The sequence below is a fragment of the Chiloscyllium punctatum genome, chromosome 32, assembly GCF_047496795.1.
Source record: "Chiloscyllium punctatum isolate Juve2018m chromosome 32, sChiPun1.3, whole genome shotgun sequence".
NCBI classification, from domain to species: Eukaryota; Metazoa; Chordata; class Chondrichthyes; order Orectolobiformes; family Hemiscylliidae; genus Chiloscyllium; species Chiloscyllium punctatum.
The window spans coordinates 23,873,036-23,892,740 of NC_092770.1; the positions used below are offsets into that span (position 1 = coordinate 23,873,036).

At 37.6% G+C, this 19,705-nt stretch overlaps 1 protein-coding gene across 2 annotated transcripts in view; it reads right to left on the reverse strand.

Annotated features, from left to right (window-relative positions):
- mon2 (MON2 homolog, regulator of endosome-to-Golgi trafficking) overlaps positions 1 to 19,705 on the reverse strand; it is a 120,094-nt gene that overhangs the window by 63,158 nt on the left and 37,231 nt on the right. For both annotated transcript variants that reach the window (XM_072551912.1, XM_072551911.1), the window contains exons 5-10: positions 19,571 to 19,700; positions 15,471 to 15,568; positions 14,696 to 14,821; positions 9,979 to 10,173; positions 5,813 to 5,937; positions 3,732 to 3,871 (exon numbers count right to left, since the gene is read on the reverse strand). In XM_072551912.1, the coding sequence (XP_072408013.1) occupies positions 3,732 to 3,871; positions 5,813 to 5,937; positions 9,979 to 10,173; positions 14,696 to 14,821; positions 15,471 to 15,568; positions 19,571 to 19,700 (814 nt within the window). The remainder of the gene's footprint in view (positions 1 to 3,731; positions 3,872 to 5,812; positions 5,938 to 9,978; positions 10,174 to 14,695; positions 14,822 to 15,470; positions 15,569 to 19,570; positions 19,701 to 19,705) is intronic.

The window sequence follows — 19,705 nt, forward strand, 5'->3', positions numbered from 1 at the left end:
GTCAAGTGACTCAAGTCGGGTTGAGTGACCGTTCCTCAGAACTGGAAATGTTAACACTTATTTCCCACCATTGACGGTGCCAGACCTGCTGAGCTTTTCCAGCAATTTCTGTTTTTGTTTCTGAAAACCTAATCAATCCAGCTGGAACACTAAGATTGGGGTGAATGAGTTTTAACCGTGGTGCCAATAGATGCACATCAATTAGAAAATAAAATGGATGATGGCCACACCCCATAGCAGTTGTGTTCGTTCACCAGTATTGGAGAATTTGGGGAAATGGATGCAGAGGACCGATTTCAGCTTCTTTTGTCTGTTTCAAAAGTAATTGATTATAGCTTGTGGAAAAGATTTTGCTGTTTTTAAACAGTTTTTCTGAACAAGAAATGCAAAGAATAAAGAAGATAGTGTACAATTTACAAGTGTTGAAGAGCAACAAAATCTGGAAAAAAAAACTAGATAATAATTCATACGGAGGAGTCTCCTTTAAACTATGACTGACCACACTTAAACCACACTGCTGTTCAGACCATGCCATAATTATCTGTATCAACTGGATTACCGAATCAACTCCTAACTTTACTCAGGGTTTAGTGATGCACACGTTGACTGTTTCTGCTTACCAGAAAACGCACATTAAAAATGTCATACTTCAAATGCATTTTGAACAAATCAGATTAATAGGCACCAGTACATAATGTATTACTATACAATACAATGGCTTTGAGTATGTGATAGTGTTGTCAAAATGAGTAGTGTTTTCATCTAAATTCCCATTCCATTCTGAAGGAAGTTACTTGTGCACTTAGTAGTGTTGTTAACCTCTCCATTGACACAAATCTGGAGCGGTATTTTGCTTACAGTGTCCCCAGTGACAAAATATCAAAAAGCTCACTGTCGTTCTAATTATGGTCATCCAATTACATTTAGTGTACTGAATATCCTGAAGCATTGTTACATGCAACTCAAACCATTAATTTGTTTTTCTTTCTCCACAGATCTATTGAGTATTTACCACATTTTATTTTTATTTCACATGTAGGTACTCACTGCAAATGAATTATAAGTTATTACCAGTCAGAACTTTGCTGTGTACACAGATCTGCAAAATATTAGCCAATGTTTGAACTTTTCTGGAAGTTTCGGAAATTGTGACGTTTTGCACAAATGCTTGTTTGACACACATTTGTGAGGACTATTCATTAACAGCCTTCAAAATGGAAATATTTAGGATGCTCCCTGTAGACAGTTTTGAAACTTCAAAACTTTACTGCAGTATAGTTAATGGGACTGAGAGAATAGGACCATTCATTTAAAACAAGGATTTTCTCATTTCTTTCCCAATCATTCCACGATGTTTCGATGACGGAATGACTGGATAAGGAGCACATTGTGGTAGTGCTGGATGGATTCCCACAAACAAATTTCTAGAGTTGTAGCAACTAACTGAGTACTCTGATTCATTATCCCAGCACGACGTGGTACAACACTGGAGTTAAATTTGTGATTAATGTCTCAAGCCAAAAAACAACAAATCAAGTCTTCATTTGTTACATTTATTTCAGGCACCATGTGCTTAATTAAAAGTATTGGCACAATAGATATCTTTAAAAAGACAACATAGTTAAATTGAAATGGAATTCAGTACTCATCCCTGTAATCGATGAATAACTGTCCAAATGTAAGTCTTAATCATATTAAATCTGTATCAAAATTGGACATGGCAACAATTCTAAATATCAACTGGGCTTTTAATGGTCGATCACAGTGTAAAAGTTCCCATAAATATCCTGACAAAGCCTCCAGCCTCAAAAACCTCATTACATTCCTGTGTCAAAATGTTTTATCCAAGATCTCCAGACTCTCTAAAATTAAGTACCACACAATGAATCTTGTATTAAATATCACTACTCCCAAGATGGTGGTCACAGAAATGTTTGGTGTACATTACAGTCTTCATAAATTATGTCTATCTAATGAAATATTATGGATTGGAAAATTCAAGATCAAGTTCAATACAGATCTCTACAATAAGCGGTCAGAACTCATTTCAATTAGTCAAAAGTATAAGAATATGTTAGAACCTTAAAGATTCTGTTAACATGGATACATGATTGATAGAGAAAAAACAAGATTTTGAAGATGGTATATACTCAGAGGATGTTTGCCCTTGGGGATCAGATTGAACCAGGGGCACAGTTTCAGAAGAAAGGGGCTCTTCCTTTAAGGTGAGAAGGATTTCCACCTGTGAGGGTCATTAGCGTTTGGAATTCTCTCACCTGCTAAGGGACGAACACTGGATCATTCAACATATTTAAAATATAGTTCAATTTTTGAATGAGAACAGTCGGAAATCATGGAGAAATTGCAGAAGTAAATTAAACTATAATTAGAGCAGCTGTGACCTAATGAACTAGCTGGAAGGGTAAAATAGTCTATCCCTGCTCTTTATTTCTTATGTCTTGAATTATTCAGTCAGAAGACAATAATGGCAAAGACCTTATTGACAGAAAGTAGAGCCAGGTCAATCAAACATTACACACCCAGCAGGTGCCTGTTCTCTGCAGAAAAAATACAACTCAGTTTAACTTTGAAGAAAACCATTTACCGTTACTGCAGTAGTTGTTTTGAGCTTTGACTTTAGAGTCAATAAATCAGAGACATTTTCCAAGTCAATCAATTTGTACTACTTACAGACCAATAGAACATCCAGAAAAAGACAACTGAACACTAAGAGCCTGACTAGCCGAAGGAGGATTATTTAACTTTGGAACCAGGAAGCTAAGGCCACTTCCCAGATTTTTTCTACATCCTCCAATCATCTATTTTTCCTTTTTGTTTGCCTGTGTAACATTTTTAGAGGGGGACATTTACAAATGAGATTAGTGCTTTAATTAATAGTATGACATATCAATGGTTTATATATGTAGCTGTAGTCTGGATTACTTATAATAAATAATTTGCTTAGAGCGAAAGTCTGGTCCGTGCTTTCTATCTTTCTTAGTCTGAAAGGAATGTAAATTGGGGTCTGTGGAGACTTTAATATTTGATACAGCTCTGGGATGAATTTATGACGTTACTCATAACGTCATATTACCACACAGTGTAGTTCAAGTGAATAGCACCAATGCATTTAAGGGAAACCATAAAAATGTACAAGGGAGAAAAGGAAAGATGAAAACAGAACCTACTAGAGCATAATACATACTGGCAGGGACTGAATGCTCTGCGTCCAAGCTCTATATGAGAACATACAAAGGACTTAGTTCACCAATTAGCCCTTTGAACCTGCTCCATCAACAAGATAATGGCTAATCACCCCACATCCTATTTCATGACCTTGAGATAGTTTTAAATGAAGCAGCCTTCTGTGGTGGTAGTATCCCTCCCTCTGAGCCAGGGATAGGGGTTCAAGCACTATCTGCTCTAGAGGTATGCTTTATAATATCTCTGAACTGGTTGATTGCAAAATATCTAGGATCTGATGAAGAAGGGTGGGAGAAAACCCTTTTGCATCACAAACACCAGAGACCTATTCTGATGAGTCATATTGGACTTGAAAAGTTAACACTACTGCTCTTTTCCCAGATGCGGTCAGACCTGAGTTACTCTCAAAACTTTGCTGCTATTTCATCAGAGACCTGTTGGTCTGCATGATCTGTTTCTGTGCTGTAATTACTTTTAACAACTGCTTTAAACAAACCACTTAATCAAATACAAGAAATATATCCTACCAGTCTGCATATTTGAAATTGGATTGCTTCCAGTGCTGGGAGTAATAAAAAGAGATTGTATAAAAGACCCCAGTGCGTTCACAATGTCTCTGAATACCTTTGTTGAGTGAGGCTTCATATCATATGACTGACAGAAAGACCTGTAGGTGGAAGCAAACAATTCTCAAATTTGGTAGGATGTAAAAAAACTCTCGGTTTTGGACTGTTGTTGCAGTTTATAGTTATAATACTACTGTATATATGTAGCAATAATTCAACAATCTAATCCTAGACAATTAGAAATCTCAATCAAGTACAAAAAGCATGAACATACAGTATGTTACAACATCCAACCAACGTTGGTGCCACAACTTTATTCCTTGTTCTTTAATTTACCCCTTTTTTTGTTTCCATGTTGCCTCGTGACACCATAAATTTCTCTAATGCGATAGCCAATCTATTTCAAGATCAGATGCACCACTGCCTGACCAAGAGAATTATTCCACTTCAGACTCATTTTAAAAGAGTAAGAAAACTAACCCAAATCAGCCGTATGAAGACAGTTTAATACTCTACATCGTTAATTTATTACAATTGGAACAAGCTTCTAAAATTGCTCATTTGCTCCTTTTATATATTGAGAAAAACAAAAACTGATTTTAACAGAGATGTCTGACAGTTTACATACCGCAAAAAACCTACAAGTCTTTTGGGCAACATGGTGGTATAGTGTTAAGGTCAATGGACTCTCAATTCAGAACCCAGGCCAATGTTCTGAGAACATGGGTACAAATCCCATTGCAACAGATAGTGAAATTTGAATTCAATAACAAAGAAAATTGAACAAAGCGTTAGCCTAATGGTGACCAAATCATCCGCTGACATTTCTGCCACGTCCAAAAAGACCCCATCACCAGGGATATATTTCCCTCCCCACCCCTTTCCACCTTCCGCAAAGACCGTTCCCTCCGTGACTACCTGGTCAGGTCCACACCCCCCTACGACCCACCTTCCAATCCTGGCACTTTCCCCTGCCACCGCAGGAACTGTAAAGCCTGTGCCCACACTTCCTCCCTCACCTCTATCCAAGGCCCTAAAGGAGCCTTCCACATCCATCAAAGTTTTAACTGCACATCCACTAATATCATTTATTGTGTCCATTGCTCCCGATGCGGCCTCCTCTACATTGGGGAGACTGGGCGCCTCCTAGCAGAGCGCTTTAGGGAACATCTCCGAAACACCCGCAGCAATCAACCACACCGTCCCGTGGCCTAACATTTCAACTGCCCCTCCCACTCTGCCAAGGACATGGAGGTCCTGGGCCTCCTTCACTGCCGCTCCCTCACCACCAGACGCCTGGAGGAAGAACGCCTCATCTTCCGCCTCGGAACACTTCAATCCCAGGGCATCAATGTGGACTTCAACAGTTTCCTCATTTCCCCTTCCCCCACCTCACCCTAGTTTCAAACTTCCAGCTCAGCACTGTCCCCTTGACTTGTCCGACCTGCCTCTCTCCTTTTCCACCTATCCACTCCACCCTCTCCTCCTTGACCTATCACCTTCATCTCCTCCCCCACTCACCCATTGTACTCTATGCTACTCTCTCCCCACCCCCACCCTCCTCTAGCTTATCTCTCCACACTTCAGGCTCACTGCCTTTATTCCTGATGAAGGGTTTTTGCCCGAAACGTCGATTTCGCTGCTCCTTGGATGCTGCCTGAACTGCTGTGCTCTTCCAGCACCACTAATCCAGTACCATGTGACCACTGTCAATTGTTCTAAAAGCCCATCTGGTTCACTAATGTCCTAAATATGGGAATGTGCTCACCATACCTAATCTAACATACACTTGACTCCACACCCACAAAAATTTGATTGACTCTTAACTGCCCTCTGGACAATTAGGAATCAGCAATAAATGCTAACCTAGTCAGTGATGCCTGTATTTCCTGAATGAAAAGAAAACGTTAAAAGGACCATAAACCTCAGCTAAGCACGATCAAAAACAATGAAAGTTTTAGCCACTTGTAGTGGCATTTCTTCAAAGCACACTCAGCATGAAATGACAAATTAGCACTTAGAAAGTGTTAAGAGATTATTACCGTAGCAGCTGAGGTTGCACACACAGCCTGTGAATGCATTCCACAGCAACTGCTCGAAGCCACTGTGGTTTGTCACCATCCAAAAACTTCACCAGTAAAGACAAAAATATCTCACACTCAGTTACCTGGCAAACATTAAAGTGTGGCATTAGAAACACAGAACTCAGCAGCCAAGAAAATAAAATAATGTCAAGCAAGCAGTTTTGATAAACCATACATTTTTGATTACATGTAAAAAAAAGCTCTTCTTTAAATAATCACATATTTGAGTGGGTAAGAAAAGCAAAAACTATAGATTTGTCAGAGATGAATCAGAATGCAGTTCAGAGAGATTTGGGAATATTACAATGATGAGAGTACAGACAGCTCAAGTTGCTAGCTGTCGTTTACGAATTTTCCCTTCTGCATATGTGTTCGCTATTTAGGCTCAAATTGAAGGATAAACATTTTTGCAAGTGTGCATCTGTTAGTGTAAACTATGGTCTTCATTGGTTAACAAAAGTCCTTATATAGAAATATGAGTTACAAAGAAGCATTGCAATACTGAAGACTACATAGTCTGGACTGAGACATTGTTACTGCACAACCAGTCACACTATAGGTCAAAAACTTTTCAGATAAGCTTCTGGTGTTCAGTGATATTCATGCCAGTGGAAACTCCTTTAGCTGGATGGACCCTCTACCATGTTTTTGTTGATTCATATCTATAAATAGAAACTATTTTCAGCTGTTTGGCGAGTCAACAACTTGAAAGCATCAAATTAATATCAACAGAAAAGATAAAAGGAGAGGTAGGTAGAATTTTTCATTAAAGTCCAGTTCCGTCCCAAAAATCTAAAGAACTTCTTGATTAAAAGAGACACCAGTCTTGATTGGAAGGGGAGATGAGCATAGAAAAGCAAAAGAAAAAGCATACAATGTGGTCAAAATTAGTGGAAAGCCAGAAGACTGGGAAATCTTTTAAAAACAGCAAAGGACATTGAATAATGCAATAAGGAGGAGAAGATGAAATATTAGGATAAGCCAGCTAGTAATATAAAAGACGACGGCAAGATATAAAACTTGACCTCCTCTTAGGAAATAAGGCAGGGCAAATGACTGAGGTGTTAGTGGGGGAGCACTTGGGACCAATTCCCATAGCTCTTGGAGTTTAAAATAGTTAGGCAAAAAGGACAAGCCTGGTCACAAGTTCAAAATGGGGGTGGGTGGGAAGGCCAATTTTGACTGTATTAGACAGAAACTTACAAAAGTTGACTGGGGGAGGTAGGTAAAGGGCCAACTGGCAAATGGGTGGTTTTCAAAAGCAAGATAACAAGAGCTCAGAGAAAGCATAACTCAAGTGTTAGTGTTAAGGGCATGGCTGGCAGGAGGCGGGGGGAAACACTGGATGACTAGAGAAATTGAGCGTCTGGTGGAGAAAAAGTGGCATATGTAAGAATAGACAGCCAGGATCAAGTGAACGCCTTGAAGAGTATCAAGCTGTAAGAAAACACATAAGAGGGAACTCAGGACAACAAAAAGGGGGCATGAGATAGCTTCGGCAGATAAGATGAAGGAAATTCTACAAGTATATTAAGGGCAAGAGTTACTAGGAAGAGAATAAGGCCCTTTAAAGATCAAGGAGGTTATCTATGCTTGGAACCATATGAGATGGGTGAGATCTTAAAACAACCATTTCATATCAGCATTTACTATGGAGAAAGGCATGGAAGTTAGGGAACTCGGAGAAATAAACTGCTATGTTTGAAACAAGTCCACATTACAGAAGAGGTGGTGCTGGAGGTCTTAAAATGCATAAAGGTAGATAAATCCCCAGGACCTGATCAAGTGCATCCCGGGGCATTGTGGTAAGCTAGGGAAGAAATTGCGGGATTCCTAGCAGAGATATTTGTAATATCGACAGATGTATGTGAAGTGACAGAAATTGGAGGGTGGCTAATGTTGTACCATTATTTAAGAAAGGCTGCAAGGAAAAGCTAGGAAACTAATGATCGGTGGCTCTGACATTGGTGGTAGGTAAGTTATTGGAGGGGATTTTGAGAGACAGGATCTGCATGCATTTGAAAAGGAAAGGGCTGATTAGAGATAGTCAGCATGGCTTTGTGTGAGTGAAATGGTGTCTCACAAACTTGATTGAGCATTTGAAGAGTTGACCAAAAAGGTTGATAAAGGCAGAGCAGTAGATGTTGTCTACTGAGACTTTAGCAAGGCCTTTGACAAGGTTCCACATGGTAGACCGTAAGTAAGGTTAGATCACATGGGATACAGGGAGTGATAGCCAATTGGATACAAAGTTGACTTGACAGTGAGAGATGGGAGGATGATGGTAGAGGGTTGCTGTTCAGATTGGAGGCCACAAAGATCAGTGCTGGGTCTACTGTTATTCAGTATTTATAGAAATGATTTGGATGAGGTTATAGAAAACATGGTTAGTAAGTTTGCAGATGACACCAAAACTGATGATCAAATGGACCAGTGAACTGAAGAATGACAGATGGAGCTTAACGCAGATAAATGTGAGGTGTTGCATTTTGGTAAGACAAACCAGGGCAGAACTCACACAGTTAATGGCAGGACCCTGGGGAGTGCTGTTGAACAGAGATATAGGGGTGCAGGTATAAAACGTCACTTTCAAGAAACTATGGGTTGACAGGAGAGTGAAGGAAGTATTTGACAGTCTTGCCTTTATCGATCAGAGCACTGAGTACAGGAGTTGGGACATCATATTATGGTTGTACAAGACATTGGTTTGGCCATATTTGGAGTGCTGCATATAATTCTAGTTGCCCTGCTATAGGAAGGATGTTATTAAACTGGAAAAGGTGGAAAAAAGCTTTAGAAGAGTGTTACTGAGATTGGAAGGCTTGAGTTATAGAGAGAGGCTACATAGGCTGGGACATTTTTTCCTCTGGAGTGTAGGAAACTGGGGGCTGACCTTATTGAGATTTATAAAATGATGAGGGGTAATGGACTGGGTGAATATCCAAGGTATTTTTCCCCTTGAATGAACGGAAAGACTGCAATCTGCTTGTTTACCTTGCAAAACAGGCTACATAGTGAAAGCTTCATATTATTTAAATTTTGATGTTGGTATACACAATTGAAGCATTTAATATGACAAAATTATTTTAAGTATTTTGTTTTCTGTACACATTAAACCTTAATTACCTTCATAAAGAAATCCCCTGGCAGCATGCTTCTCACATAAGCAACTTCACCCTTTCCACATGGCTGGCTCCTGTAACTGCATTGCCTAGTTTGCTGGAAGCTGTTTTGTGTAGGCTTATTGAACTCCTCTGAACCCAAGGTTCATATAACAATCTACTAACGTTTTATTTATAGGATCATAGAGATGTACAGCATGGAAACATAGCATGGGCGGGTTTGACCAAAGTGTGAGTAGATATTCTATATTAATTTAATGTAGGATATCTGGTCAGCACTTGGTCCATATCCCTCTAAACCCTTCATATTTATATAACCACCTCAGATGCCTTTTAAATGTTATAAATGTACCAGACTCCACTACTTCCTTTGGCAGCTCATTCCATATATGCACCAGTCTCTGCATTAAAATGGTGCCCCAGGTCTCTCTTAAATCTTGCCCCTCTCACCTTAAAGTTACGCCCTCTAGCTTTGAACTCCACTACTCTGGAGAAAATACCTTGGCTATTCACCTTATCTATGCCCCTCATGATTTTATAACCTTGCATAAGGCCATCTCTCAGGTGTTTATGTCTCTGCTGTATTTCTTGAATTAAGCAGTCAGGAAGTCTTTTCAGAGATATATTGGAATGTAATATTTAAACTGCTAAAAACATTGCATTTTGAGGAGAAATCAAGTGAACGCCAATATAGGGTAACAGTTGCAACCTTCAATAATTGATATATATCAAATAATCATTGAACAAAGAAGTCAGCTGGTCACACATTCATTAACACGAACAGGTCTATTTACAGTTTCATTCTTGCGTTACTGCAGCGGAATGTATCAAGTGTATCTAAAAGACAATCTTAACTACATGATAACCAGAGTAAATATAGATGCAGTATTCTAAAAAAACTGAGAAAATTTTACAGAATGAGTATATATTGGCACAACTTCCTTGAACAAATACCTTTAATTCAATAGTTAAATGAGATTTAAAAAAAACTAGATCCTTTACCAAAAGGCTATAGAAGTGCTTAATTAAAACGGAAACCACTCTCAGAAGGCGCATACAGATGGGAAAGTATGGCTTCTCCACAGGAGTTGGGGAAGATGGGGTATTAGTACCCTGTCGAAATTTGATATTGGGAGAAAACAGCTTGATCACCAAGGGACACACTCTTTCTTTCAGAAGGAAACTGAACTCTTGGTGCTGTAAGGAAAAGTAGGGAACAAAAACACAAAATAAAAGTTAATCAAGACAAGCTGGCATTTTCAGTACTAAATCCCATTACCATTAAGACTTCGTTAAAGCATAGTTATCACTGGCCACGTAAGTCCTATTATCAGTTTGTCTACAAAATAACTGACATTGCCCTTCAAAATTAACACACTGTTCAAAGTACTTTTGGTGACAAGCTTTAGTTTAGGTTGTGCCTATTATACTGAAACAAAAGATAATAAGAATAATTAATAACCTGTGGGAATATCTTTTCTATCAGACTAAGATTTGAATTTATTTAAAATGCTCTGTGCAGAATAGCCAATACACTGACAATAGAAATCCTGTTCAAGACACAAGCAATCACTAGATCCCAGCAAAAAAGACAAGACTATTATGGAAATGGCCAATGAGACCCTTAAAGTAGTATATAAACTACACTGCAAATTCTCTTTCTTACATTGTGTAAAATTGGCAATTTTATGCGCGTGACTGAGAAAGGGAGCAACACGGTTATTCGCAAGATGTTAGTATCCAGCAGACTTTACCATCAAACACGACCGCATGCATAGATTAGCTCAGAAATCCCAAATCTCAGTTTTTAATTCAGGACTTTGAAATAGGCGGCACTGTGGATGCTGCCACCAGTTTATCCCCCATTGGCAATCATTGAAATTAGCAAGAACTGTAGATTTCCCATTCTTAAGTTGCTGTTAGTAACCCCACAAACTTGCCCTGAAAATATTAACTTCACTCGCAAAGTAAAAATTCTTTGTTTAAAGTTATAAAAATACTTCAACTTTTAACCTCACTTTACTGAGTATGCCCCCCAATTATTTTTGTTTGATATTTTTAAAAGTGATTTTGTATTACTGCTGTTTCCTCTTTAGGTGACTGTGCAAATCCTTTGCTGTGATTGGCTGCTTGAGCAACCTGACGACATAATTCCAGTTTGAGTAAATAACAGAATGTTACTGCATGGCAACTATCCTTGGTTTGCCACTGCCCACAAACTCCAGGCCATTAAGCATTTCAGAGCAACACAAAAAGTGTGTATTCATAATGAGACCACTTGTGATGTTAAACTGAGGTCCCGTTTGGTCTTCAAGTAGATGGGTTAAAAAAAAATCATGGGACTGCATATTAATTCTATTTTAAGTGCTTTTAGTTGTTTGACTGTGGTGGGAATTAGCATGGCATTCATGTGCACCCTTTATAAGGGTTCCCCAATGTTCATGTAGTAGTCAAATTCCATCTGCACATAACATCTCTTAACAAGGTGATTAGAAAATATTTTGTACCCTCTATAAAGTTATGACTAAGACTGTAATTGGAGAGTTGGAGGGAATATGTAACTCAGTAAGTAGATGAAAATAGGTAAAAGATTGGCTCCAGTTGTACACTTCATTAACTGGTTTTCTGGATAAGAATAATATGTAAAGAGTGGGGATCGCTCCCTAGGGTTTTATCAGGGCTCTTCCCCTTAACACAACCACAACAAATTAGTTATCTCATTCTGCAGGCAGCACCTTACTAACTTCCATAATTGTCTTTGTGACACAAATGACCACACATGACAAGTAATTGATTAGCTACCTCGTATTCTCGCTTCCTGGAATGTGTTAAAAAGCACTTTATAAAAAAGTACTTAGCTCTATGGTTTGAAACTTCTAAGGGGATGCACATTAGTACCATCTACTGCAACTTCAGGACCATAAGCCCCTTGAGGAAAATCAACAAAAATATACTTGAGTATTGCTTGCATCACTTTTTATCAAAGGACTGAGGAAATAACAAAATTGACTCAGACATGAGGAAAGGTGATCAAAAACAGCAATAAGCATAAATAAAGAGATACAGAAACAGAAAACAAAACGTATAAATCACAAGACAGAAAACAGCTAAAAACAATGAGACACTGATCTGAAAGTTCAGAAATGATGCAAAATTAGTTACTTACAAACAAAAGTACAAAGAAAATAATATAAATAATTTGTAAATTTACATCTCCTTTATGCATGAAAACAGATTAAAAATAATGGGAAACACCAGAACGTACAAGGTCGATCATGGGCATTTTGATGAAATTTTTGAACTAGTTCTGAAACCATATACTATAGGTCTAATTTAAATATGTGCCCGAACACAATATTAACAACAAAACATGTCACTCAAATTGTCCCACACCAGACAATTAAGATACAGCCAAATTTAAAGAGCACATAAACTGATATTCCACGCAGAACTCCAGAGAAGTACAAACTTTAAACATGAGCTAGGCTAGTCTGCAGAGAAAACAGGATACTTTTATCTAGGGTAGTGAGGGGAGATATTGGCATAATAGTGATACAGTCATAGAGATGTACAGCAGGGAAACAGACCCTTCCGTCTAACTCATCTATGATGACCAGATATCTTAAACTGATCTAATCCCATTTGCCAGTACTTGACCCATATCCCTCTAAACTTTTCCTTTTCATGTACTCATTCAAATATCTTTTAAATGTTGTAATTGTACTAGCCTCCATCACTTCTGGTAGCTCATTCCATAGACGCACTACCCTGTGTGAAAGCTGCGTCTTAGGTCTCTTAAATCTTTCCCCTCTCACCCTAAGCCTTTTAGATCTGGACTCCCCCAGCTCAGGGAAAAGACCTTGTCTATTTACCCTACCCATGGCCATCATGATTTAATAAACCTCTATAAGGTCACCCTTCAATTATGTCACTATACTAGCAATCCAGAGGTCAAGGCTAAAGATATGGGATAAGATCACATTATTGCAGCTGGTGGAATTTAAATGCAATTAATAAATTTAAAAAATTCTGTAAAATAAAAGTATTCTCACTAATGGTGCCATGAAACTATCACTGATTGTTAGAAAGATCCATTTGGTTTACTAATGTCCTTTATAGGAAGAAGTCTGCAATCCCTACCTGGTCTGGCCTACATATGATCCAGACCCACAGAATTGTGTGCATATATTTAACTGCTCTCTGAAATGCCCTTTCAAGCCATTCAGTTCAAGGACAATTGGTGATATGCACCAAATGCTGGCCTTTGTAATGCCATTTACAAAATACCTTACAAGAATTGTAACAAACACTGCATTGAACAAACAGGCAGAAAACTAACCACTAGGATAATGAACATCAACTAGCCACAAAAAGACATGACCCACTTTCACTACCACTTTGACTGGGACAACACATCCATCCGAGGACAAGCCAAACAGAGATACTTATGAGAATTCCTAGAAGCACAGCACTCCAACCGGAACTCTATCAACAAGCACAATGACTTGGATTCCATTTATCACCCCCTGAGAAAAAGAGCAGGAAATGATGTCACCAACCCAAAGAAATCTAAACACAAATAAAAAGCAGGCCATACCACCAGTGCTTCACTGATGATGTTACCTAGTATGGTGACGAAACGTCTGAAAACAAACCTTCCATCGAGTAAACATACATCCAGAACTTCAACCAGAGCTACAAATCTTCAAAGCTCACTAATGGTATGTTATGTTTGAAGGCTGAATGGCTTGTTTGTGTTCTTTTTCTTAAAATAAATAAAGGTAATTGTAGCTGATTTTTTGAAGAATATTACTGTCTCAAATGTTATAAGTTCTTTATTAAATGTAATTAATAAATCCTTAAATTACATTACTCATGCTATTAGACCTGGGTTCCCCCTACGGTGCCCCACAACACAAGGTCAGCTTAAGTCTGCTACAGGCATATGCCCTCACTAACAAAATGTTGTACATTTAGGTGCAAATCTGTTTTCCTTGAGTACTCAAGACTAATGAGGCTCTGAACAAATAATTTCTAGCCACCTTTAAACTGAACAGTTGAAGAACTCCTCAAAAAGCAAGAATTACAGATTAAAATAAGATCATTGAGTGCTAATAAAATCAGTGATCACAATTTATTAATGGAAAAGAAAATAAGTTCAAGATAAACAAAATCATGAACACTACTTGAAATTAAATTGTTTTTCGTAGCTTGATGGTATTCAGGAAGGTCTATAAAACTACTCAAGCTAATATTAATAGGAATTAATCTGCCTCCATTAGGCACATATCTTTTCTGAAGCCAGCTCCCAACAGGAACTATTTCCTAGTTACCATCCTGGCAACGATGAAATGAAAACAAACTTCACTGTGGGTTCTCTGCCCTTCTATTGGCAGATAAAGGATGCTAGATTAAAAAGGTCACAGAATAGTGAAGTTTGCTACATAACGGAGTGTAAACCGTTAGCTTAAATCACCAAATCTTAAACGTTAAGAGCAAATTTTAGCTTTCGACAAATGAAATTCACAAGGTTAGTGGTTAGATACTTTGTAAGTTGTGTTATTTGACCTCATTTCAAATTCTGGGTTGATTAGGTAGCTGATCGCGGCTCAGACACAGATTATTAGACCAAAAATCAATGTCCAGAAAAATCTCGTTCATTGAATAAAGTTACTGCAAACCCAAACATGTTCCAGATGTCATATTTGAAACAATTTACTTGTAAAAACACTCGTGGAAAATCATTCAGAACAGATTCTAGAAGTTCCAAACCAAATGTTCGGGTCATTTCTGTCATTCCGACCAACCAGTAAGGAGCATCTGCATTTACCAACTGGCATAAGTCCTGGAAAATTAAATGAGATAGATGTCAAAGGAGAGATTTTGTAATAATTATCATACAGAATAAAATCATATTAGCAATGCTTGCAATACAGAGATGCATCATTAAGGAATTAACAATATCTTCTCTCTGTGTCATTTGGGTAATGTGAATACCACGATTCAAAGAATGCCAGTGACCTAATCAAGAAAACAGACTTAAAAGAGATACTATGCTGAATTAGTGAATACGACTGAAAATGAAGTATTGTTGAAGCACAACAACCTTACATCAACAGATGTTGATTCAGTTCCTTCAGTGTCAGGTTAAATATCAAATTCAACTCAGTTTCTTCAATGAAGCCAGTGGCATAATTGATTTACATGCTAACTTTAAAAATAGCTAAAATTCAAAAATGAAACATCTAAAGTACCAAAATGATGCAAACGAATAAATAAAAGGAAAATAAAATTAAAAATGAATAAACAGCAAAATTCAAAAACTTGAAAACTAATACGCAAAAATCAAAAATTTAAAGCTGAAAAGAAACAAGGCTGAATAAAAAAGACAAAAGTCGCATGGAATGGTAGGCAACTGACCTTTTGAGGTCAATTCTGACTAAACTTAGTGACTGATTTAACAATGAAAAATTCACTGCAATGAATGACTCTACCTGGAAGAGCATATATGCATCTTTTGCACATGGTCTTAGTGTGCTGATTGTTCTTCTGTTGCTATTGCCTTGGACAACAGGAGGATGATCATCATCATCTGGAATAAACACAGTTGGAGCTGAAGATATAAGTACACATTCCACTACAGCAGTTGGTGAAATTAAATTCAGTTAGTAACCTTCAAATATAAAGCTAGCCTCAATCACAGTGACCATGACAACTATCACTGATTGTCATAAAAACCCAACTGCTTGTTTAACTACTTATGAAACAATTGTTAGGGCACCAAGAAAGTGCATTGTGCACTAGCAATGGTTCAGTGAGAAAAAGCTTCTTGTACTATGGAACTGAACCATACATATCAGAAAAGTCCAAACCTCAATCCTGATATGTGGGAAGTCCAGGGATGTTAGCTGAAGTGATCGTGAAGACAGTAACTCTGGTCGTGGTCTCAAGCCTGGAAGGCTCAGCCAAAAATCCTCATTTCTGATTTTTATCCAGTAACACATGTAGATATTAGGTAAGAAAATTCTCAAGCTAGACTGTCATTGCTCCATCATAAAACTGTTAGCTGAAACTAGGCTTCTGTCCCCTTGGTAAGATTTTGGCAGATCGAGGCAATACTGGGGAGCACATGTTCTGTTGATATCCCATATTTGAGAACCAGGATTTCATTTCTTGAACCAGACTATTCAGGTGAATTGGAGGATACAAACAACATGCAAATATAGGAAAATACTGCATATCTATCAGGGTTCTTCCCATACAATGGCAAGGTCCCACCTGTGACACAAAGATACATTATAATATGTTTGCACAAGTTAAAATAATTCCAAGGTTGTGGCACAGTGGTAGCATCCATACCTCTGCGCCAGAAGGTTTAAGTTCTACCTGTCACAGGATTTCAAAACATATTTGAACAGGTTGATTGAAAATACTTTTATCGTCACCTGTCTGGTCAAAAGCTTGAAAGCTGTCAAGAAAGGGAAATCATTAGCAGCAAGAGTATTCAATCTCTCAAGAAGCACTGTCTTGCAAAGTACCACAAGGAAGTTTGGATTCCATAACTAAACAGCATCCTGTTTTTCTGGAAGCTCTGCTTACCTCAGTGTATGGCAGTACTACATTCCAAGTCCCCATAAATTACTAGATCATAGTTTAGCTCTCTTTTATTTGGATTCATGCCTTATAAACATGGAGCATGGAGTCTAGAATATCATTAATGTTAACATGAATTTCCACAGCTGGTAGAAATGTTGCAGCCCAATCAGTAGAGAAGATTGGAATGCAGAAAGTCTTGTTCTCATTGTCACAGTGAAAATAAAACACAATACTGAAAAATGGAGACAAGGCAAGGAACTGGAGTGCTGCTGGCACCCACAGAACATACAAACATGAGCTATCACCCTCAGGGTGAGCAGGGAGGAAAGCAAAACAAAAGCAAAATAACAAATCAGAAGACTGTCCCTAGAAAAATATTCAGTCAATAGGAAGTGGCCTATTAAAAAATCCTCATGGAGGCAGATGTCAAATTGTGATGTCAATATAATTTAAACAAGTAATCATAACTCCCATCTATTATGGACAATAATTAGACTAAAACTATGAAATAAGTAAGGGATTCCATAATTATATTTCTGTATACAAATAATCACAACACATTGCAAATGCAGGTCTCCTTTGCTTAAGAGAATTGGAAAACATGCTCTGTATTTGATATTAAAGTCTATGGATCCTAGGTTGCTAAGTTTAATCCATTAGACTCTCAACCAGTTACGAATAGTTAGGAGTCATTCTTATCAGGATCTTTTGGAAATTATACGTATCGGATTTTAGCGATAAAATCAACTTTGGAATATAGCAACGTTTGTGTTGTAGTTTTTGTCTTTTGATCAGCTTCCAAAACAAAATGGAATAACAATTTCACGGAATGCAGAATCATTTATGTTGAGAACACAGTTCTTAATTTCTGCAACCTGCACAATTTTTAACCAGACAATCATAACCTACTGAATAGAAAGGGTCCACTAGACTCAACATTTTGTATCGAAGTTCATAATTGTTTTAATTGTACTGGCAGCACGATTTGATGTCTGTCTCCATGATGACTTTTTTTTAACAAACCAATTCCTATTTACCAAATATTTTCCCCAGGGAAAATTCTACTTGCACAAATTAATTTGCTGCACTTCCCCACTGTTCACCCTGAAGGTATTATCGATGCTGGCATATACTACGGGGAGCCAGCAGCTCTCTAACATCCTACCTCGTTTTGTTTTAAATATGCTGAGCTAAGCCAATGAGATCAAAATTTTCTATATTCTATTTAACCTTGCTTAAATTTACAAGTTAGAGATCCATCTCATCAATTGTGTTTGTTCCCTACTCCCCATCCACCCCACACACTGGTTGCAAAATATCTTACCAGGTAATTCAGACAATTGTACTAAATAATCTACTGGATATTGACTAACACATACTAGATATACTGCAAATGTCTAAGTCAAAACAAAATTCAACTGAATATGGATAAGCAAGCAAGAAAGAGTTCAGCCTCTCCATCTTTTCCTGTGATTTAGATCAATGATCGTTACCTCAGAGTTGAGGGTAAAAGTTGTGAACAAAATAATTAATTGAATTTTAACCTTCAGTAACAATGACAATTCACATAAAATTCCATTACTGAAGCATGAAATGTCCACTCAAACTTTCTGGAAGGGCAAGTCCTAATCACTAGTGTATAAGAAAAATATCTAGAAATGGAAAGTAACTTCAACTCTTCAATGCGTTGAAATTTACATCTTCTAACCAACCCAAGTAACAAAGTTTACAGTGAGAGGCTCTGCAATGTGATTAATTCAATGCAGAAAAACAAAAGGCTAAGAGAACCAATGTCAGACATATGGCCAATTAAAATAGCTGAAGATAGTAGTTAAAATGTGCAGCATTTTATAACCTCACTTATTTTGCCCTGCTAGGTTTGAAAAATGGCCTTCCGCTTACAAATAATCAACAAAGGAATCCTAGGAATAGACCGCTGTATAGAGTAAGTGGATGACCAATAGATTTTGTTGACATTAACCCAGCATATGGTTCTCCACAATTAATGTGCATAGATCGACATAAGTTGGAGGCAGGTCATTTTAAAACACTCCCTATGGAGTTTGCTGTGCTTTAGGGTTTATCTACTTTTTTAGCCAGATGCATTTAAAGAGGAAATAAGATTTCTTTCTTTTTGACAATTCTCCTAAGAGGTGACTAGACTTGATATGAAGAATACTTTTATGACATTAATCTCAAATAACTGCATAAGTAGTTCCATTTGGAAGTAATTTAGACCAATTTTCTCCTATCTTACACAAGGTAATAATAATAATTTGTCTTCATTACCACAAAAGCAGTCTCAGTAACGCATCACTTGGCTTGGCTTTATATGCTGATAGTTTCATTCTGCAGATAGATATCTAAATAATGAAGAATAAAGAACTAAAGGATGACCAATAAGCAGAGGAATTGGATAGTGCTTGAATAACTTGTGTTCAGACAATAGGAAAGTCTTCCTCAAAAATTACCCTGGAATGTGCGTTTCCTGGAAGTCAAAACTTCCTGATTGGAGAAGTATGGTACATTCATATTACTTGTGTTCAATACTGATGGTTTGACATGCAGGATTCAATGGCTAAAACTCTAGTCATTATTTATACTTTATGGGAAAGCTAACGTCCCATAGGTTACTTTGTTGTATGAAGTTGGGTGATTGAAAGCACAAAACTTAAGCAAGTTTTACGTGAAAGGTTTAGATTAGATTTTTGGCCTTCGGAAATTCTAGATGTTAAGAGAAGACACAAGGTTTGAAAATTACGTCTTCTGGAATATCTAAATGAAGAAAGGCTAAAGTTCATCAAGGTTAACGTGAGCAACATGAAATAAATGTCAAGCAAGAAACTTTTACTGCATAAGATTATACTTGCTGCACATTTTTTCCTAAAGTGAATGAATTATTAATTGTGGTTAAAACATCTCTGAAGCTTTCATCATTTTTCAGTAAGTGAATTGAATCACGGATTGTGCACTAGAAGACAGAAATACTTCAACCCACCTTTATGCTGCTCATCTTCAGCATCCATTCTTTCAAAGACAACTGTAACCACTTGCCGTACCGTAGCTGCTGCTGTGTTATTGGTGATATTATCTTTGGTAAAGTGTAGCCGAAAGCAAAGTACAATTGCCTAAA